This window comes from Mytilus trossulus, chromosome 7, assembly GCF_036588685.1.
Source record: "Mytilus trossulus isolate FHL-02 chromosome 7, PNRI_Mtr1.1.1.hap1, whole genome shotgun sequence".
NCBI lineage: Eukaryota > Metazoa > Mollusca > Bivalvia > Mytilida > Mytilidae > Mytilus > Mytilus trossulus.
Window position 1 is genome coordinate 2190985 of NC_086379.1, and position 23700 is coordinate 2214684.

General features: G+C 30.8%; 1 protein-coding gene across 1 annotated transcript; it reads right to left on the reverse strand.

Annotated features, from left to right (window-relative positions):
• Nucleotides 1-11489: 11489 nt before the first annotated feature.
• On the reverse strand, nucleotides 11490-15993 carry LOC134726093 (uncharacterized). Its single transcript, XM_063590490.1, has 4 exons — nucleotides 15878-15993; nucleotides 14128-14305; nucleotides 13051-13127; nucleotides 11490-11629 (listed from the first exon to the last, which is right to left on the reverse strand). Exons 1-4 carry the CDS (start codon nucleotides 15951-15953, stop codon nucleotides 11490-11492), a joined length of 471 nt encoding a protein of 156 aa, XP_063446560.1. The 5' UTR covers nucleotides 15954-15993.
• Between the last annotated feature and the right edge of the window lie 7707 nt (nucleotides 15994-23700).

The window sequence follows — 23700 nt, forward strand, 5'->3', positions numbered from 1 at the left end:
AGGAGATATGTAGTTAGAGACTTCTGCTGAATAGAAATATGAGGGTCTACCTGCTACCTGTTTTCAAATTAGTCCATATTGAAGTTTAAAGGATCCAAAATTAAAATATGTTTGATTTCAACTGACAAAAAAATTTGTGTTATTTATATGCTCAATATACATCTGCTGTCGTATCAGGCTGTGCATGGCAAAGCATTTTATTGCCTTTAGGTTTGTACTTTTTTGTTTATTTTGGTCATGAAAATAAATTTGTAGTTCTGTTGTGAAGTTCCTAACATGAGAGTACACAAATTGCACCTATATTGTGAGTTTTTTTCACCAACTTTTTCTATGAACCAGACAAAAGCTTATTCTGTGCTTATTTTTTTAGACTATCCTTGTTTACAATATAGTTACACGGTCACCAATTTAATTTTGAGTTCATCCAGAGTCATAGAAAAATGCCTTAAATGGGTCTAACTGACCTCCAAACAATCCATGATTCTGTAATGAGGTCAGTACCCAAATTTCATACATCATTACATTTTATTTCAAATCCTTAAAACTGGAATTAAACAAATGGTTTGTTTTATTTCTTCAAATATTTCAATATGTAAATTTGACATTATACCATGCTTAAACTTTATGTTTTGAAGAAAAGGATGCTGGTAACAAATTTAATTTACTCATTTTAAAAAGATGATAATTAGATAACTTCACATGGTGAAAGAAAACTTGTAAGATTTCCAGGTTTTTTTGTTGAATAGGTGCAATTTTAGTTACTGCGACAGAGTACAGCTTTGGTACTGTAATGTTATATAACCATAAGTGTGTATTGCTAAATAGGTTCAAAAGTGAACCTGATAGTGATATAGTGATAAAGTACTTGGTAGAGTGAAAATGTTTTTTGATCAGGTTTAAACTGATGCATAAAATATACAGGTGACTGTTGCAGCTTGAATGTTTAAGGATGTAGCCCACAAATATGATAATTTCCCAAGTAATGTATGCCCAGTACATGTATATACCTATCAAAGTCATGGTATTATCATTGGTTATATTATGAAATTAACTCCCATCTTCCCATAAATCCAATTTTGGACAATATGAGAGCATACAATATATAGTTTGTACTTAAATGTACTACTCAGACTCAAGTCTCCAAGTCTCCTTTTATGATTGAACTTAGAGAGAGAAAACAAAACAGTTTCCATCTCCTGGGACTGTATCTATTAAAGGGATATATGTGACATAATCAGTGAAAAGATTTGTTGAGAGTTTGACAAAGGAAGTCATGAAAATAAATTTGTAGCTGTGAAGTTGCTAACATGAGAGTACCCAAATTGCACATTTATTGTCAGTTTTTTAACCAACTTAAAAAAAAAAACCCAGACAGATTGTGAATTAGGGGGGGGGGGGGGGGGGGGGGATAATCATAAGGTTTGAATTAGTCTGTGGGTTTCATGACTTACCGTGATCACATTCAACAGTATAACCAACGTCATTATCAACTGTTAGTTGGTATGCGGAATTATGTGGCAGGTGAACATAAGTAGTCATGGTCAACCACAACCGGTGCACCGGAGTTTACCCCGCATGCCGCATGGCCATTCATTATAAAAAAAAATCCGAAATGTATTACTTGCATAGTTTTTTACTGTGTTCCCATGACTGGACGGAACTTTGACACTAAATATGTTATCGTTTACTATGATTTTGTGACTTTTAAATGCAGTACCTGTGATTATTAAGGTGATTTGTTTTGACCTCACTGATAATGGAATGTTGTAGAAGACGAAACATGGCGTCAGATGTTGTTGTCCTAACTTCGGTAATTTCCGTGGTACGATAAAATTTAAATAAACTACACAAAATACCAAAATTTCTGAATTTTTGTTTTTGCAAATAAATAAAAATTCATGACGTATTTAACATCGAAATTATTCCGATCTGTCCCGATTTTTCAGGATCGCGTTGGAACGAGAATTTTGGCAGCCATTAAAAAAAAATCGTCCGAGATTTTAACGAGAGTGACGAAACTTTTCAGATGGGTCGTCTAGCAAGAGTTATCGTTCTTTGTCCCAAAACGATGCTTCTACCATAAGTGCCAGCATAGCTGGCATACTACTAGATACACTCTTAGCAGATAAGAATAATTTTTAGCACTAAGATTGTGTCAAAACTAATTTTGACAGACTGAGTGCTTCGTTTTTTTCAACCAAGTTTCATTGACCATTTACACAAAAAATAAGTTTGAATGTTAACAACACAAAGACAAAAGTACAGAAATGAAAAATGCTACCCAGTCTTGTCAGAATAGAAAGGAGACATGCAACAACGCCAGCGGATGAATACCATGAACGAAAAAGTAAAAAACCTAGAACTTAATTGTTGTTAAATAGTCCAGTCAATCTAGCATAAATTTGACCCTAACCTGAAAGTAATTGCAACAGAAGATTTTTGAGTTTTAATCTTTAGCATTATACCCCAAATATACACAGAAAAAAGTCCCAAAAAATCTAACTTGAGGAAAACTAAAAAAATCACCATTTAAAATTCCTATGGAGATTTGCATTGAAAAGGGAAATAACTCTTGCAAAAAAGGCAGAAATATCAATAAAAATTGATACAAAATTATAATTTTACCGCTTCTATTCATCAGAATGTATTGATTCTTGATTTTTTAGCGGTCTTTAGAGTATAACAAACAACTCTAAAGGTGTTTTCATATATTTTATCAAGCTATAATCTAGATTTCGTAATTTATTAGTTAACCATTTATTGAATTTTTCAACATGTCAAGGTAAAGAATCTCAAATTGAATAAAAATAATTAAGCATGTATTCTTCTTTTTGTGATTTAAAGTTTCTTAAGATAAGTTAGTTGTTGAAAAAATATAATATACAAATAAAAACAATATCAAATTTTCACATTATTTTTTCAAAATGGTTAGAAAGCTTCAAATTTGCAATTTCTTGCATGAAAAATGTACAAAAAAATAAAAAACTACCCATAACACTTCGGTTTTGTACATTTCATGAGATGAAGATTATATAATTTAGTCAAATACAAACTTATAACCCCATCAAAGTATCATACTATACATAAATTTCAAGAAAAACAACCCAAGAACTGACCAAAAAAGACTAATTTTTGCAAGAGTTATCTCCCTTCCCAATGTTAATTTCCATAGGAAATTAAAAATGCTTATTTTTAGTTTTCCTCAAGTTAGATTTTATTGGACTTTTTTCTGTGTTTATAAAGGGCATAATACTAAAGATTAGAACTAAAAAAATTTCTGTTGCAATTAGTTTGAGGTTAAATCTTAGTTTGACTGAACTAAAATGAAAGTCATAAAATGAACTACTGGAATATACATCTTGTTTATTGTAAATTATGATAATCAAACTTAATATGAACGTAACATTTATTGTAAATCGTGTCTTTTTGTCATGTAATTTCATGTCCGTTAATTTTGGTCCGTTATTCATAAAATGCACTAGTAAACTTACCTCTGTGATTCACAAAATAAAGCAAAGATATTAATTTCATTTCTAATGATAAGTGTAACTCGTTGACAATGTTTCCTTCTGTACAAAAGACTTTATGATAGAAAATAATATATTCCAAAATCTATTTGTTCGTATAAATAACGGTGCTTCTTTTTTTAAGAGTCATATGATAAAAGAGGGTCTCGAAAAGGAGGGAGGTGGGTGTTCTTTAGTTCTTAATATTATTTACGCCATGTTTTTTTTTATTCTATACAAATTTTGCATGTTATTCTCTATTCTTTATATTCTAGAATTCCGATTTCTAAATTTTTTAACACACTTTTGTTTTCAATCTAGTTACATCGGAATGAACAAGCTATTTAGTCTAGTGTTGTAAACTACATGTATATAAAGCAATCTATGGAATTGCGAAAATAAGATCCACATTGGTCAATTATATACTTATAATATACATGTAGAATAGAATAGAATTGACTATTGTTATTTACCAAATTAGGGCCCCAGGACGGCATATAGCATACAGACAATAATATTATAAACAATAACATATGCAGTACACTGACAATAAAAGATATGTAACAAGTGTTATAAAAATAAGAAAATAAAAGTAGCAATGTATTATTATTATTAGTGTTAACATCAGTGACTCAAGTGCACCCGGTAAGTGTATTTTCACTTTGAAAAGACAAACAAGAGGCATGAGTAGTTTGTGGGGAGAAAATATCAAGAAAATGCCGAAAAAAAACCGATTTGAGCACTCGCACATTTTACTATGAGGTATACTGCAAATAACAGGTATTTATCTCATAAAGGATATTTGATATAACTTATCTGCAGAAAGCACCAAGCGTCGGTGCTTAAAGGGAAGTCTCTACTTGTACTTAATGCAGATGAGTCAAAGTCCTAAATTATTTAAAATATATTTTAAATACATATGTTTAGGGTTATAGATTCTTGGTCCAGTCAGCAAGGATCATCAAGGGACAGTGCCAGAGAATTTGAAATTCTTCTTATGATCTGTACAGGCTTCACAGGGTATCCAAATTCATATTAAAGAGTTATATTGAGATTAGTTATTGCAGATTATGTTGTCCTTCAATTCTTAGTATCTTCTATATACTTATAAAATGCAAATAATACATTGGGATCCTCATTATTCATTATCTAAATTAATTTGTTATTGATATTTAAATTTTGAAAGTTTGGACATGATTTAAGTATATTTTGCATCAATTTCTCTCTTTTTAATAAATGCGTGTCACATGTAAATAAAAAAATGAACTTCATCCTCAACCTCACCTGAGGTGCACCTGTACCCTGGTATCTACCAGATTCCATTTTCAATTTGTGAGCAGATATTATTAATCTAGTAATACATAGTAAGTACAAAAAGTAATGCTGCTTACAATTTAGTACAGTGTTATTATATAAGTGCATTTCTTCCTACACCTCAGATTGATGTAGCATTTGCAGCTAGACGTTTACACAAATCAATCCATTAACCCATTCATTATGTGTCTTTAAGCTTTTAAAAAAGTATCAATTTACTGTTACAATTCGTCGTATAAGTTAAAGTTTCCGTTCTGTTACAAACAGGCATATCGAATTGTAAACCCTGCTGTAAGAAAAGACATATACTTTTTTTTAAAGCATTTGTGTTTTTTTTATACCAGCAAGATCTAGTTTTAAATAGTTTCCTTGGTTCTGGAGAACAGCTTTGAAGATTTTCTTAACCGTTCAAATAGAAAAAAAAATCATCGGTCCGACATTTAAAAAGCACCCTGCAACTTTTAAAATCATTACTTCAAAAATTCTGGTTTGAATTTGGGAAGAACAATATCTGCTGAATCAATTCAAATATTTTCACGGTCTCTGAAACCATCAATACGTAAAATTTGCTCCAAAAAGTCTTATAATATATATGACCCTTTCTTAATTTTTTTGGGAGTTGATAAAATACATTTCTTTATATATATGAACGATATCGACAAACGTTTGCAAATATTACACAAACATTTGACATCATTTACATTGGTTGTAAATGTTTAATAAACCGCGGTCTCTCAAAACTTTGCATACGTCTGTAAAGATGTGTTGCAAATATCAATATTTATCAAAATAACTATAATACTGGAAAGTATTAGTAAATAAAAAACATTTCTTTACATACATGACATACATGAACGATATCGACAAACGTTTGCAAATATAACACAAACATTTGTCAGCATTTACATTGGTCGTAAATGTTTTGTAAACCGGGGTCTCTCAAAACTTTGCATACGTCTGTAAAGATGTGTTGCAAATATCAATATTTATCAAAATAACTATAATACTGAAAAGTTTTAGTAAATAAAATGCATTTTTTTACATTCATAAACGATATCGTCAAACGTTTGCAAATAAAACACAAACATTTGTCAGCATTTACATTGGTCGTAAATGTTTTATAAACCGCGGTCTCTCAAAACTTTGCATACGTCTGTAAAGATGAGTTGCAAATATCAATATTTATCAAAATAACTATAATACTGGAAAATATAAGTAAATAAAATGCATTTCTGTACATTCATGAACGATATCGACAAACGTTTGCAAATTTTATACAAACATTTGACAGCATTTACATTGGTCGTAAATGTTTTATAAACCGTGGTCTCTCAAAACTTTGCATACGTCTGTAAAGATGTGTTGCAAATATCAATATTTATCAAAATAACTATAATACTGGAAAGTATTAGTAAATAAAATTCATTTCTTTACATACATGAACGATATCGACAAAGGTTTTCAAATATAACACAAACATTTGTCAGCATTTACATTGGTCGTAAATGTTTTATAAACCGCGGTCTCTCTAAACTGCCCACACCACTATAAATCAGTTATGCAAATTTTAAACTTTGCATATATCTCCTATCTTGGGAAGTGCATATAAATCTATAGCCTATCTTTACATATCTTTTGAGAATGACTAAAGCTATGGAAATAAAATAATCATCTTTAGCATATCTTTGACGACCTCCTAAATAATGTCAAAGGAATAATACATTTACATATACATTAGCAGGTCCGCAAATATATCTTGCAGAAAAGTAGTTACATTTGTCAAACATTTACATGACTATCCAAATTGTTGTAAATCTGCCTTTTCGTGTAGTGCCAACAACCGGTTGTCCAATTCATCTGAAAATTTCAGGGCAGATAGATATTGACTCGATTAACAATTTAATTCCTTGTCAGATTTGCTCTAATTGCTTTGGTTTCAGAGTTATAAGCCAAAATCTACATTATACCCCTGTTCTATTTTTAGCAGTGGCGGCCATCTTGGTTGAATGACGAGGTCGACTGACACACTTTTCAAGTAAGATACCCAAAAAATTATTGTGGCCAAGTTTAGATTCATTTGGCCCAGTAGAAGAATATTTTTGTTAAAGATTACTTAGATTTATGAAAAATGGTTAAACATTGACTGTAAAGGGCAATGTCTCCCAAAGAGGTCAACTGACCATTTCGGTCATGTTGACTTATTTGTAAATCAAACTTTTCTGAACATTATTGATGTTTACAGTTTATCTCTATCTATAATAATATTCAAGATAATAACCCAAAACAGCAAAATTTACTCAAAATTAACAATTCAGGGCAGCAACCCAACAACAGGTTGACCGATTCATCTGAAAATTTCAGGGCAGATAGATCTTGACCTGATAAACATTTCGACTCCCGTCAGATATATATGCCTTGGTTTTTGAGTTATAAGCCAAAAACTGCATTTTACCCCTATGTCCTATTTTTAGCTGTGGCGGCCATCTTAGTTGGTTGACTGGGTCACGCCACACAATTTTAAACTAGATAACTCAATGATGATTGTGGCCAAGTTTGGTTCAATTTGGCACAGTAGTTTCAGAGGAGAAGATTTTTGTAAAAGCTAACGATGACCGACGCCGGACGCCAAGTGATTGGAAAAGCTCACTTGGCCCTTTGGACCAGGTGAGTAATAAGGGGATGAGATGTAAAACAAATATTGAAAAAAACCCGCCAAATAGAATAAAGTACACTGCTTAATGAAAATAATTTTGCTGTAAGGTATACATGGATAACGGAAAATTATTTTACAAAATACATTATTTTGGTATTCGTAGTACGAGAACTTATTTTATTAGTCGTTGTACGAGAACTTATTTTATTGTTCGTAGTACGAGAACTTATTTTGTGACAAATTCAAAACAGGAAGCTTCTTCATCTATATGCTCTTTCAGTATTACAATAATTAAGTGAATATTTTTTCAGCAACATTACTACGAACAATAAAATAAGTTCTCGTACTACGAACACCAAAAAAATGTATTTTGTAAAATAATTTTCCGTACTCCATGTATACCTTAAAGCAAAATGATTTTCATTAAGCAGTGTACGTTATTCTATTTGGCGTTTTTTTTCAATGTTTGTTTTACATCTCATCCCCTTTTTTTAATTAAATTTGTATTTACATTTTGTCATAGTCCAAAGACGTTATTCGTTCAGGGTTTGTTAATTTTTGTTATGCTTATGTTTTTTTTTATTTAAATTTCCTATGTTGTCATGTTACACTATTGTGTTAAAATTTTACACAAGGTCAGGAAGCTGAAATTCAGAGGTTGTCGTTTGTTGGTGTTTGTTTATCACAGTACTAAAATAAGAAATATATGGGTCAATTGAAATACCTTTCTAATGAGTCATAACAACAGAAGTAGGAGTGTTCGAATAACACATTTTTATTAAAGTACTTGACGACAGACTTTACAGACGTATCAAATTATAAACCTGGTACATTTAGATGTTATTATTCGTTTGTTTCTCTGTCTTATATGTTCTCCCATTTTTTTTGTATTGTAGTCCTGTCATGTAATGTTGTCATTTTAATGTTATATTTAACATTGCCATAAAAGCGGGAAGTTTAGCAAGCCACAAAACCAGGTTCTAGCCAACATTTTTTTTCTTAATATGTCTTGTATGAAGTCAGGAAAATATGCCATTGTTATATTATAGGCAGTTTTTGTGTGTATTCCATTTTAGTGTTGGCTTTTTCAAGTTTTATCGTAGTTCTCTTCTTATACTTGATGTGTTTCCCTCAGTTTTAGTTTGAAACCCGGATTTTATTTTTCTCTCAATCGATTATGAATTTCGAACAGCGGTATACAGTAATCAAAGGTACCAGGATTATAATTTAGTACGACAGACGCGCGTTTCGTCTACATAAGACTCATTCGTCAGTGACGCTCATATCAAAATATTTAAGTTCATAGATGAATAGCATTGAGGATCCTAAATTCCAAAAAGTAATGCCAAATACGGCTAAGGTAATCTATGCCTGGGATAAGAAAATCCTTAGTTTTTTGAAAAATCTAAATTTTGTAAACAGGAATTTTATACTACTGTTGCTTTTATTCACAACTGGGTCTTCATAATTTAAAAAAAAACGTCATTGTGTGTGTGTTACCTAAAAGAGGGACAAAAGATACCAGAGGAACAGTCCAATTCGTATATTGAAAATAAACTATCAACACCAAAGCTAAAATGACTAACAGACAATTGATAGTACACAAGACACAACATAGAAAAATAAAGACTTCGTAACATGAACCCCATAAACAAATGTGGGTAATCTCAGATGATCCGGAAAAGTAAGCAGATCCTGCTCTACAATTGGCACCTATCTTGTTGCTCATATTACCGGTGTTACAATCCCAGATAAATATGCAGTTGGTCAATAACGGTCAACTTGTGATTGCGTCCGTAAATTTTACGGAAGATTGGTATCTATAGTTAATAATTTTTAACATCTGAACATTTGAGGTCTGCCCTTCATCGGTAACCAGATTCACTTTTTTGGCTTCCATTCTTAGGATTGTAAAGTTTAACTGGTGTAATGGGGAAATAATTTTGAAGATGTAGAAACAAGGAAAAGAACAGACATCGTATTGTCATAAACTGAATAAGTATAAATTGTTGTTATTCAAGGCAAATGAAAAAAAATATACATTTTCTGTTTTATTTTTAATTCTTATAATATCATTCTTATATGGTTTTTTAATGTCCATTAATATGCCTGTGTCTCCTCCTAGCACATGATTTCTTGGTTCCAATGGTCGTTGGAATTTCGGAAGTGGTCGTGGTTGGTGTGTCTGTAGTAACAGTCGTTGGTGAGTCTGTAGTAACAGTCGTTGGTGAGTCTGTAGTAACAGTCGTTGGTGAATTAGTAGTCATCGGAATACTTCCTTCTTCTGGACAGGATATGGTTTTATTTGATGGACAGAAAGATGGAACTTGGCATACAGCGGGAATAACTGAGTCTGGATATGATGCTGAAGATCGCACAACAAATTTCACATAAGCATAAGGGAGAAAAACAAAAAGTATATATACATATATGAATGTAGTTGCCTAAAGAGTTTGAAACTTAGACATAGTTTATTTTGTTCACCAAACATGATTAATAAACTATGTTGCCAAGTCATTCCATATGAAAACATTTGATACACTCAGGTCAATGTGTAACCTCGTTTGTCATTTTGTTTCTATTTGAAATTCAACATGTACAAATATTGACGATAAAGATTTACTTTAGGCCTGACATGTCTGATTTCTAAAGAAACCCATTTTTCGATATGATAATTGAAAATAAATTTTTGAAACACACAACGGCAACCTGATATCAATTGTTGATTAATATACATTATTTTGGTATCAATGATTATGATTAGATAACAACAAATGTATAATCCTTTATCTAACTGTCTATAGACCAATGGAATTCTGTAATGATTTTACATATTTTTTTATTAATACTAAATTAAATGACATTCATTTCATGTAAAATTGTTCATTATATCTAATTTTATTATAATATAACATACAAAAGAAGGCTGAAAAGTTTAGTGTTTACATTTGACGTCAACAGAAAACAAATTACATCATATTGTTGGATGCCAAAGACAATTACATCATTTCGCAGAATTTTGTCATATGCAGTTTAACAAAGAAGAGGTTGTTGAAATGGATTTGTTGACATGTTGTTTGCATTATATTAGAGAAAACTGGTTTGTATTTGAAGCTTGGCTTTCGTGAAGCTCTCGCAAATTTCCGTTTAGAAGATCCGCTTTGCGTCGCTTAGAAATCTCCATATGCAGCTGCAAACCCCACGTTTTGCGTAGGCTTAGCTTCAAATGTACACGTGTAATGATATTTTCAATTATCCTTATCGTACATATTTTACTTAGTTACCTATACTTACATGGTTGTTCTGTAAAACAATAAAACATTGTTGAAACAATAAATTATAGTGTGAAACAATGAATTATAGTGTAAAACAATAAATCATAGTGTGAAACAATAAATTATAGTGTGAAACAATAAAGAAAGGAAGTGTGCAATTTGCTTCAATAGTAGAATTAATTTCTCTAAAATTGTGGTAATGGAAATAAAAATTGAAATGCTTGCCAAATTATGAATAGAAACTAACGAATATCCATTAAGAGTCACAATGAAATATGATTTCAAAATGATCTTTAGTTCTTGTAAACGTAGCAACTATTGTCGTGTTATTAAATATTAATTAGCTAATATTTATTTGTTCGATGTGTTTTATCATTTGAATTTGCCATTTGATAAGGGACTTTCCGTTTTTAATTTTCCTCGGAGTTCAGTATATTTGTGATTTTACTTTTTTGTACACATACTGTTCTAGTTTGAAGGTTCTTGTTCGCATTAGAGTGATAATAGTCGACTATAAAAGGCCCCGAGACAAAGATTATGAAACAAGTTAATTGAGAAAATTTACGATCGAATTGATAACAAATCAATTTAGGAAATTTAGGAAGACTGACACCAACGAATGGTAACCAATGGTAACCACTAAACTACAGGCTCCTGACCTAACACAGGAACATATTGAATGAAGCAGAGTTAAACATGTTTGGAAATGCCAATCCTTAAAGTAAAATTCAGTTAGGATCATTAATAATTATTTCTGTGAATAACCTTACCTCTTGCTAAGATTGTCCATTTTTCGATACCGTTTTCTCCGCATACTTCACACAATTGAGACTCATTTAAAGCTGAGCTTACATTCTCAAATACTTTCCAATCGAACTCACCTAAAAAAAAAACGTATTACAACACAGGTAAGAGCCTATAAACAAAAATGTAAAAAAAAACAATTGATGAACAAATCTGTTCAAGGAAAAAATCGGCCGACACTTCTGAAATTTAAAAACAGTTAAATTATAATACATGGTGACTGCTGTACCCTAACGTTTAACATTTTTGCCTGTAATGTCTGTTTGTTTTGTTTAAACATTGTTTATATATATATGTGTGACTGTCATACAAGTAGTTGTATTATCTAGCTATAAAAACAAGTGAAATTCACCATCTTATACTTACGAAAAAAACAGAAAGTCAGAGATATAACAGTTGTTTTCAACTCATTTGATATGTTTGAGCCTTTGATTGAGTCATCTGATAACATGGATAAGGGACTTTCTGTTTCGAATGTTCCTTGACGTTCGGTATTTTAAAAAAAAATATTTCTTGTTATCAACAAAATGACAATCGAAAATAGAAATAAAGTATAGCTAAAACTTGAAAAATGGACTTCGATAATTGCACCAGGTAGAACTATTTCTTAATCTAAAATGATTTCCTCTATTTTGGTACCTCATATCTTAAGATCAAGATATGAGTATTGCCATGCCAGTACCGGATACCAAAATACTGGCAAAAAGTTATCAAAATACCAGGATTATAATTTTATACGCCAGACTCGCGTTTCGTCTACATAAGACTCATCAGTGACGCTCAGATCAAAATAGTTAAAAAGCCAAATAAATACAAAGTTGAAGAGCATTGAGGATCCAAAAATCCAAAAAGTTGTGCCAAATACGGCTAAGGTAATCTACTCCTGGAGTAAAAAAAATCCTTAGTTTTTCGAAAAATTCAAAGTTTTATAAACAGCAAATTTGTAAAAATGACCATATAATTGATATTCATGTCAACACCGAAGTGCTGACTACTGGGCTGGTGATACCCTCGGGGACGAAACGTCCACCAGCAGTGGCATCGACCCAGTGGTGTAAAAAGTTATCAACAGTGCTATTGAATCAGAATCAAACAGCAGACGTCTAATAACATTGACAGGTACAATTTGAGTGCACCAGATGCATATGTCGACAAGAACAGTCTCTTAGTGATGCTCAATGCCAAAATGTTCGAAAATCCTAAAAACATTTTACAAAATAATCGAAAACTGCTCATCATGCGTACGATCACAATAAGCAGGTTGAATATTTACGGGCTATTATGGCAAATAATACCCAAGAATAAAATTTCCCTTTAGTATTTATTTGTTTTTACTTTGATATCAGGTCTTCTTTTTCTATAATTAAAAATTGGTGTGGGTTTTTTTTAAAGAATAACAACTTTTTTTTTAATTGAGTTTAACAAAATATAAATTGCGGATACATTGAATACTAACAAATGCACGTTAAACCAGCAGCAAAAAATAATATTAACTTACCTTGAGCAACAAATGAAAAGTTTGATTGCCCGGCTGTGTAGAAGATTGGGAAACACCAAAATTGTGTCGAACTTATGCTGAAAAAATATTAAGCAATTACCATAAATTAAAAAAAAGGAATCATTTCTCCTTATGAACGTAGATTTTTCTGTCGTTGATTCCCCTATTCTAATAAAATATTTTATAATTACCATAAATGAAAAAAATAATCATTTCCCCGCATGACCAAATACCACATAATATTAGGTGTAATATTTGTCTCTCCCTTTTCATCCACTATTACAATGTAATAGCGACTTTTAAAAAACTGGTAAAATATCAATTATGCTACCATATCAAATAGGTAATGACAAAAATAGGTGTGAGTTCAATTTTATAATACAAAATATTTCTTTATGAGGCTGAAACTTAATAACCAACCTTTTTATTGAACAACTATAGCCAAAACATTTTCGGTCCGCCCCATCTTTACTTTGTTAATTGATAACAGAATGTTTTCTATCTGGGTTTCTTGAAAAACAAATCACCTACATCAAAGTTGCAGGATCAAACGGCCTCAATGGTAAATTATAGATAAGAACGTTCATAACAGTTAATTTAAGGTATGTAACATTCGGAATTCTATGTAGACATATTAAACTGTGAATGTTCAAGTCAGGGAAACTCAAAGTAACATGTTTCCGTTTCTACTTGGACAGAGCTATAAATAGATGAAGGCATAGTTGTCCATTAATGCTTTTATGAATGACCCCTAGATCTTGATTATTCCCGATATTGTCGAATAAGCCCTGTATAAAAAATGTGCTAACAAAGCTAAGAGTAAGAACACTGCAACAAAAACCTTTCTGTTCAAATTGATGATCAATTCGCCGTTTCAGAATCAACTGCATTCTGGGTAATTTTTTTTAAAAACGTGCACCAACACCTTGTGATTGGTTTAAAACGTTCTGAACAATGGAAATTCAACCAATGACGTAAGGTTAATTTCATTTTGCTGCACGAATATTGAGATTACCCACAGTCATTTAAGATTATGAAAACGCGAATCACAAAATGATGAGGATCTGTTAAAAATACCTGAGAACAAGAAACTGTTCCGATATTTGAAAACAATTTATAGGAAAACCAAACATGTTCCCTGTCGATCCATCAGCATTGAAAGTCCAAGTAGCGAAGGGTGATCCAGAACTCGCAAACAGATAAAATGTTTTATTTCTAAAACCATCAGGAAAGGTACAAGCAGCCTCAGATTGACCTAAAATAAATTAAATGTGGAATACTTATATAAAATTGCATATGGTTTTGTATTGATTCAACCAATTATATATATATCAGTTTGATTAAGCAATTGGAAATTTACATACTTATTAAAACAGTTCTGTATTTGTTTTGTTTTCAATCACAAGAAAAAGAGCAGTAAGTTATATTGATTATCATCATGACTCGAATTGAACGACATAGAATTTTGGGTTATTCCTAATGTCGTATTCAGAAAGTGCAGTTATTTTATTGAAGATTAATATATTAATAAATGCTAGTTCGTTAAATGATAATAACGGTAATTGAAAATGATTATGTGTGTTTGTTTTGTTCACGCAACGTTGTCAATATAATGGAATTTGATGCGACTTTCATACAAGTGAGAGGTTTAACTAGCTATGAAACCAGGTTCATTTCCATCATTTTTTACATAAGAAATGACTGTACAAGTCAGGAATATGACAGTTGTTATCCATTAGTTAAGTGTGTTTTAGCATTTGGTTTACCATAATTATGATAAGGGACTTTCTCATATATGAAAGTCAGTTAGGTAGTTAGGTAGCCATTCGTGAAGTAATAACATTTGCATTGGCATGTGTTATTTTTTTAATTGTTAACAGTAACAGATGCTGCATAAAGTCGCTGGAAATTATTATCGCAACAATTCAACTGCGGTCAATGGGCAAAAATTCAATTAACAAGTAGAGTAAATTAATACAGCAAATAAAAGATAGAAAAAATAGAAAAAAAATGAAAGGTAACTCAGGAAGAAAAAAAGAGAAAATTAAAAAACGAAAACTTACGGCTAATAACACAAAATGTTCATGAAAAAAAGCCCCAAAACAAACAAAAATCCAAGTATAAATGTTTTAAGTATGTGAGATGCAAACTATATGCATGACTCATTTTTTTTCTTGTTCTAACTGGAAAACAAATTTGATTTCAGTTTAAATGCGTATACTAGTATACATTCCCCATTTCCATTCTCAATTTTATTAGTATGACATTTAAGTAGATAAAGAAAAAAAACGTAGTAGAGGAGCATTATGTTTTCTGGGTTGTGCCTCCGTCTGTCTGTTCGTTCGTCCGTCTGTCCCGCTTCAGGTTAAAGTTTTTGGTTAAATGATAGTGCAAGGTTCAGGTGAATGTTTTGGTTAACGTTTTTGGTCAGGGTAGTTTTTGATGAAGTTGAAGTCACATCAATTTGAAACTTAGTACACATGTTCCCTATGATATGAACTTTCTTATCTTATTTCAAAATTAAACTTAATTATATAAACTCAAATAACTTCTGTTGATATCAAGCGATCTCCAATTCTCATTCGTTTTGAAGTCTATAAAAACATCATGTTTTTAACCGTTTTGGTCTTATAATTCATCACGTGATTAGGGACATATACATCATTGGTATTCAATAATTAGGGATTAAGCTTTCGTTGATAAAATTAAATTTAGAAAAGGTTTTCCGAAGCTTACACTTTTTTTTTAAAGGTTGTTTAAATTTCACTACACAAATGAAATATAATTAATGGTAAATGACACAGTATTAATAATAAATAAATCTTACCTGTAGAAAATACATGAAGGTAGAACGTCAAATAGATTACAATTTTCATGTTAATGTTGCCTGGTCTATACTCCATGTTTGCCAAACAAATTATAATTCATAACTCAGAATATGCCTCCTTGTTAATTTTATATACTTACTGATTTGCTTGCTTGCATGTTTGTCTTGTGTGTTTTTTTAAAACCAGATGTGACGAAGCTAGCAAGTGTTAAGATTAAGTTGTTTTTATTTCATTTTGAAATCAATTATACATATATTTGATACAGTGGTGTTTCTATCACTGAATATTATTTTAAAAATCAAATGAAAAGGGGGGGGGAACGACGCTTATTTAACCCGATATAAACATACAATTAGTTACAAATAGATTTTCGAAAACGTTTCATGTAATTTTTATAGGTCTGTTTGATTTTATAGCATAAGTCTGAAATACATATTAATCATGGTTTTACTTTTATAGAATGAGTATCAAAATTTTGTGGATCAAATAAGTCAATCGAATGGTTTCACTTTCAATGTTCACATTCATTTCCTTTTACATTACACATAATCTAATCTAGCTATTCTCTTAAATTGACGGTCTTTTGAATACGGATTCACTGTTATCGCATTTTTCACTTGAAACTATTGATAAAAGCGATTTTTCATGGCAATAAAAATACTATTTTTAATTATTGAACAAACAAAAAAAATCAATTTGGCTTTTCCGAAAATGATCGAAGCTTTATTGGTCAACTAAGATACACAACTCCTTGACTCTTTACAAAGATGACTGTTAACTAATTATCGTTTAAACATGAATAATACGTCCAAAGAGGAATTTAAAAAAAAGTATATTTACTAGATCATGGCGTCCGGTGAAATAATATTTTTACAGCAATACAAAGTAACTAGAAATTAAAAAAATCATAGATATAAGAAGATGTGGTATGGGTGCAAATGAGACAACTCTTTATCAAAGTCATAATTTGTCTTCAACATGGGGCCATGGCTCACACCGACCAACCATCTATAAGGGCCCTAAAATGATTATGGTCAACCATTCAAACTGGAAAAACAACGATCTCATTAAAAAAGAAACATTTATGAACCACATCAACAACATTATTATTATTATTATTATTGATTCTAAAACCATCCTATATATGAAAACAGACCAAAATTTATCTTATCGCGTACGAGGTTGTACTGTATTAATAGAATGCACATAGACGTTAAATCAGAAGAATACAAAAAGGAAGTATTCAAAAGTTCCTGTTATTTGATTGGTTATGACTAACTCTTCCTTCTTGTTCTTTTAAGATTACAATCTGTTACCATCGTATCGTCCTTGTTGTTTCTATATTTACTTCACACATGTCATTGACTTTGTTCATTGAACAATAACTGATAATAAAAGTACTATTGATTTACACGTTAACAATTACTATACTAATATTATAATAATTATTATCTCCTAATATATTCGCAAGTTAATAATTTGTTACATCGAGTCAATTCCCCACTGGGGTCAACATGCATAAAATTATAAAATGAAAGCCTTATAAACTTACTGAATTAGTACGACTGAATAAATGACGAATGTCGATTTGGTAAGGGAATTTCCGTTTTGAATTTTCCTCGGAGTTGAGTATTTTTGTGATTTTTTACTTTTTATTACTTTTGACGAACCATCAACATTGCCATTTGATTAAATAACTATTCTGAATATGATAACTGCGACACTCCAGTTGCAATTTCTTAGTAGACGGCATATTGTGTCCTTCCTACAGCTCGGTGAATGTGATGCACATATTCAAAAATGTTTCGTCGTAGATTCCTTAGTACAACCTCTGTAACAATAAGTCTTAGTAAGTACTTCGCTAGCTCTTGGAAATTCAATTGATATATAATACTTTTGAGAACTAATGCATTGTTTTGGAAATTGAATAATTGTGGAGTATTTGCTTTAGAACACGTCATATTAAAGGGCAAAAATATAGCAATCATGTGATATGATTAAGTCCAATTCAATGACATTCATATGGTGATGTGTAGATTAGAATACCACTCTATTAGTGGATGTTATTTTTTTTATTATATAGCACTTCAATTGTTTCGATTTTGTACACCATTGGCTTTTCAATATTCGCCTTCCATCGTTCATGATGAAGGTAAATCCAGAAAAGCCCATTAAATTTATAATGTGTTGTTTTCTTTTTTTTTCTATTATAACGTTAGATTGGCTAAACTTCGAATTGTCGAATCTTTTTTTGGACTGAAGTATCTTCAACAACTCATTATTTTATAGATGTATAAAGATTATATTGCTACATCAGGCCAAACATTGTAAAAAGCGATAGACGCTTTACCATAATGATTGTTAATACATTATATTAAGGCTGTAACTATGTCACAAAGAGGGACAATCAGTGATTAATTAGATCATGGCGGCTGGTGAATTAATATTTGGACACTGATAACAAAAGTAAGTAAAATTCAATACAACAAACCATTTCTAGTAATAAAAAAACCCAACACGTTATTTATCATATATTGAACGAGGTTGTACTGTATTCACACAGAAATTTAACTAGAAGAAAATAATAAGGTTTACCAGTAGAATTCAACAAGGAAGTATGTACCAGTTACTGTTATTTGATTGGTTTAAACTAACTCCTCGTTCTTGTACTTTTATGGTTTCAATCTGTTGCAATGGTATCTTCCTCGTTGTTTCTATATTTACTTCACACATGTCATTGACTTCGTTCATCGGACAATCACAGATAAAATACAAGACTTAGTACAATGATATTGATTTACACGTTAACAATTACCACTATATTAATACTATTACAATTCTTATCTGTAAACTTTTTCGCAAGTGATTTTTGTTGTTGCATCGCATCAATCCTACTTTAAGGTCAGCAGGCATGCGTTCACCCTACAACTAGCCAGGTCAGCAGGCATGCGTTCACCCTACAACTAGCCACACACTCAACAGTTATTTTGATGTGTTTTCATGTAATTATAAAATGTCAACCATATCATGCTTATGGTTTAACTCAATACAAATGAAACACAAAGTCAACTTAAAGAGGATTGCAATTGGTAAACGTAGGAATTCCTTTTGTTAGTTGAAAAATACGTCGTCTCAAAAAATCAAATATGTTGTGAATAACTGTAAACCAACTAGTTTTTGCGAACGTTAATTTTTGCGTCTTTCGCAAGTGACAAAATTACGCTAATATAAATCGTCGCGAATATGTAAAACTGTTTTTATCCTTAACTACATCAGCTAAATTTCAGAATCCCGAAATTAAATCGCCGCAAAATGGACAAGAAATGGCCAAACGCGAAAAAGGTATTCGCAAAAATAAGTTGGTTTACAGTATGAAATTATTATTTGTAATAATGTAAGATTTACAGACTTTTTCATTTACTTAGATTTATTTGTTATAATCCTGGTACCTTTGATAAATATTTACACCTTTGTGTCGATGCCACTGGTGGTGGACGTTTCGTCCCCGAGGTTATTACCATCCCAGTAGTCAACACTTCGGGTTTGACATGAATATCAATAAAATGGTCATATTTATAAACTTCATGTTTACAAAACTTTGAATTTTTCGAAAACTAAGAATTTTCTTATCCTAAGTATAAATTACATTACCCGTATTTGGCACAACATTTTGGATTTTGTTGGATCCTCATTGCTCTTTAACTTTGTACTTATTTGGCTTTATAATATTCTGAGTTTTATAATCCTGGTACCTTTAATAATAATGATGTCATAAAACAAGAACAATTATCGACTTCGGTCATTCTTTTAAGGAAACAATGCAGGCCCATTTCTTTAAATTTGTCTTTAATTTAGAACTGGGGTGTCAGGTCAAATGTTTAATGCAAAAGGAAAGATACTTAGAATGTATATACAGATTGAATGGACTAAAAGATTAACTGCAGATAAATTTTCAAACTGCATAATTATACAACATTTTGGTCTGGAAACAATCTACTTGTATTGCAAATGAATCTGTTTAATGTAAATCCGATACCAGCAATAAAAATTATGATTTAGAAAAGAATTATAATAGAAAATTTAACACCAAAATACATACAGAATTATCCACGATTAAGCTGATATCATTTAAAAAAAAAACTATATTATTCAAAAGCTTAATAGACAGTAAAATAAAATACACAGAAATGCTATCATTGATAAAAATTGAAATAAAACGTTTTATTGTAGACAAAAGTCAACTAAAAACAAATATTAAATAACTTAATTCTTAGTTAATAATAAAACAACGAGTATACCAAACGAGTGGGTTGATAAATTAGTTGAAAACTGTTCAAGAACAACTGATGTACTAAGAGAAAGGATTTTATATCATTGCGTTATTGTACAAAAGTAAATTTATGTATTCTTGTCTTTACTTTTTTCTAATATGTTTTGTTTATATGCCATTTTGTATTTCTTTGTTACATATTTGTTTTTTTAAGTGATTAAGATTATAACACAATGTTGACTACTGTACTCCCATTTTTGACACTTTTACTTTGTATGAAAGTTTGTTATGTTCGCGCATCGTTTTCAATGTAATGAAATTTGATGCAATTGTCATATAAGTGAGAGTTTAATAGCTAGCAATGCACCATTTTCTACGTAATAAAATGTTTGTACCAAGTCAATAATATGAAAGTTGTTGTCCATTCAATTGCTGTGTTTTATATTTTGATGTTACAATTATAAAAAAGTTAATAAAACCATGCATTTAAATAAATACTAAGTGGATTTTAAAAATTGAAGAGCCTATTCGATTGAGGAAACATAGACATTAAAAGTCAATATATATATAAATGGCTCTGGAACTATTTGATAATAGAAAATTAATTAAAGATGTTCAGATGGAAACTCTTATATTTTACTCTTTCAGACATGCTACGGAAAAATTTTCCAAACTCAGACGGTTAACACTATAACAATACAAAAGAATTATACACCCCCTTTTTATTTTTTTCAAATGTCACTTTCTTGATAAGTTATGGGAAGTAATATAAAATCTATCAGAAAAAGTTAAACATGGACAACTCATTTTAACTCTAAAGTAGTCAATTCGGGTGACAAAAAAAACTAATATACCATTCCATATCATTATTAGGTCTTTCCACTTTTCTGTGGAAAGACCTATTGTTTTTCTTCTGATTATTTTTTTTCTCTTCCGCCTTATTTTGTTCTTGCGATAAACATTTATTTAGCAATATGTCGCTTAGATATTTGGTATATGATATCGAACAGTTTATGCGCTTTTGAAATTTACCCTGCATAAACGAATACTTTTCTTTGTAGGAGTTATATCCCCAAACACTGTTTTCCTTGTTAGCGCAACTCCTTTGCAACCGTAAAATATTATGACAAATTTATTTTACAAAATTGCTCGTTATATCCTTCCCATGATTTGTCCTATTTTGACCGAAGTGGTATGAACGCTCCATATGAGAGTTATTTCCCCTTATGCATTTGATATAAGTGATATGCATTTCTATCTCGTAAACCATAAGTGCTAGAGACCAAGAATTTTTTGATTTGAGGTCCTTGGTCCAAAAAAATAAAAATTAGGTCAAGGTCAAAGGTCAAGGTCATATTCTAATTTTTGAATTTGGCTTATTTCCACTAATTTCCAGAAACTGTATAAGATATCGACAAATTATTTTTTCTAAATTGTTAGTTGCGACATGTCGTAACACGTAAATTTTGATTGCAAGTGTATGTTGAACGTAAAAGTGAATTTTCTCCCCTCTTGTATTTAAAAATACGTGTACGGTGATATAACTGATTAACCAAAATTTAATTCAGACATATGGTCTTTTGATTTGAGGTCCTTGGTTTATGACCTTGAAATTGATCTCAAGGTCATAGATTAATTTGACGTTCTAGTTTTTGAACTTTGCTTTCAGCTCATATGTATACATGATATAGCCATGAGACTTTTGGCGAAAGGTATCAAACCATTTAACCTTGAAAAAAACAACCGGAAGTGACCTCGTGTAAACCGGAAGTAGCTATTTTTTGTACTTTATTAATGAAAAAGTATATAGAACCAGATCTTTTTGGAATGAGTGTCAATTAAATATTCAAATATTATCGGAAGTAACATTTTTCAAACCGGAAGTAACAAATTATCTCCCTTATTCTTTTTTTTTTTATAGAAACCATATATTTCTGGAATCAGCGTACAATAACCTATCAGTTGACGATTGAAATGACATTTTAAACTTAATTTTACAACTTTCATATTAAAATACATTATTTTCAGTGGAAAGACCTTCAATTGATCTCTGAACAATTGGTTTTTAATTATTATTATTATTATTATTTTTCTTTTATCTTTCGGCGATTTGGGTTTCTCTTCACAAAATACAGTGTTTGTCAGAATTTTTGTCACCAAAATGTGACAAGAATGGCACATTTATCAAGATATCAGTTTTTTCTTGCGAAGTAATATAGCCCATCAAATTAATGAAATAAAAGATTTTCAAATGATAGAGCATTTCAGAAATAAATTGTGTTTTTCGGTCACACTTTGTAAATTTTTTCATTTTTGATTTTTGGATAAACAATATATACGTCATTTGAACTCTAGTGGATAGTTATCTTTTTGGTCATAATACTACGTCTTCATATTAGAACAATATAAATAAACTCATCATAGATACCAGGACTAAAATTTGTATATACGCTTGTCTACAAAAGACTCATCAGTGACGCTCGAATCCAAATAAATTAAAAAGGCCAAATAAAGTATGAAGTTGAAGAGCTTTGAGGACCAAAATTCCTAAAAATGTTTTCAAATACAGCAAAGGTTATCTATGCCTGTGGTAGAAAAGTTTAAGTATTTAAAAAAAAACAATTTTTTGTAAACAGTAAACTTAAAAATATAACCATATCGATGACAGTTCATGTCAGCACAAAAAGTACAAAAAGTGATGTCTACTGGGTTTGTGATACCCTCGGAGGAAATAAATCTCCACATGCAGTGGCATCGACCCAGTGATTGTAAATAAACTCATCATAGATACCAGGACTAAAATTTTGGATATACGCCAAACGCGCGTTTCGTTTACAAAAGACTCACCAGTGACGCTCGAATGCAAAAAAGTTAAAAAGGCAAAATAATGTATGAAGTTGAAGAGCTTTGAGGACCAAAATTCCTAAAAGTGTTGCCAAATACATCTAAGGTAATCTATGCCTGAGGTAGAAAAACCTTAGTATTTCAAAAAATTCTAAATTTTGTTAACATGAAATTTATAAATATAACCATATCAATGACAGTTCATGTCAGTACAAAAGTGCTGACTACTGGGCTTGTGATACCCTCGGAGAAATAAATGTCCACGGTTGTCCCCATGGTAATTATACCACTTTTCCTTATTTGCACCAGCAGTTTTCTCATTAGTAATTATACAACTTCTCCATATGTGTACAAGTATAACTCATGGTATTTAAAAGATAATTGTTAGCACCTAGATATTGAAAAATACCAGACATGTATCGAACTTATATATATGACCCGTAATTATCTGATTATATATCAAACAAGAGTGCACACGCAGAAATGTCTTGCTTTTTGTGCCCACCATTGATTTAATGTTGATACTCCTGAACATAAAGCTTTGTTACAAATATCAAATAAACTTTATAAGATCGAAAATAATGAGGTCAAGGTCAGATTAACAAAACCGAAAATACATGTATACGTTGCAATCATTCAACAAATAAAATAAAATTGACCTATTGCTTACAGTATCTTAGAAAACAGACTAAAATAAGAAGACTAAAC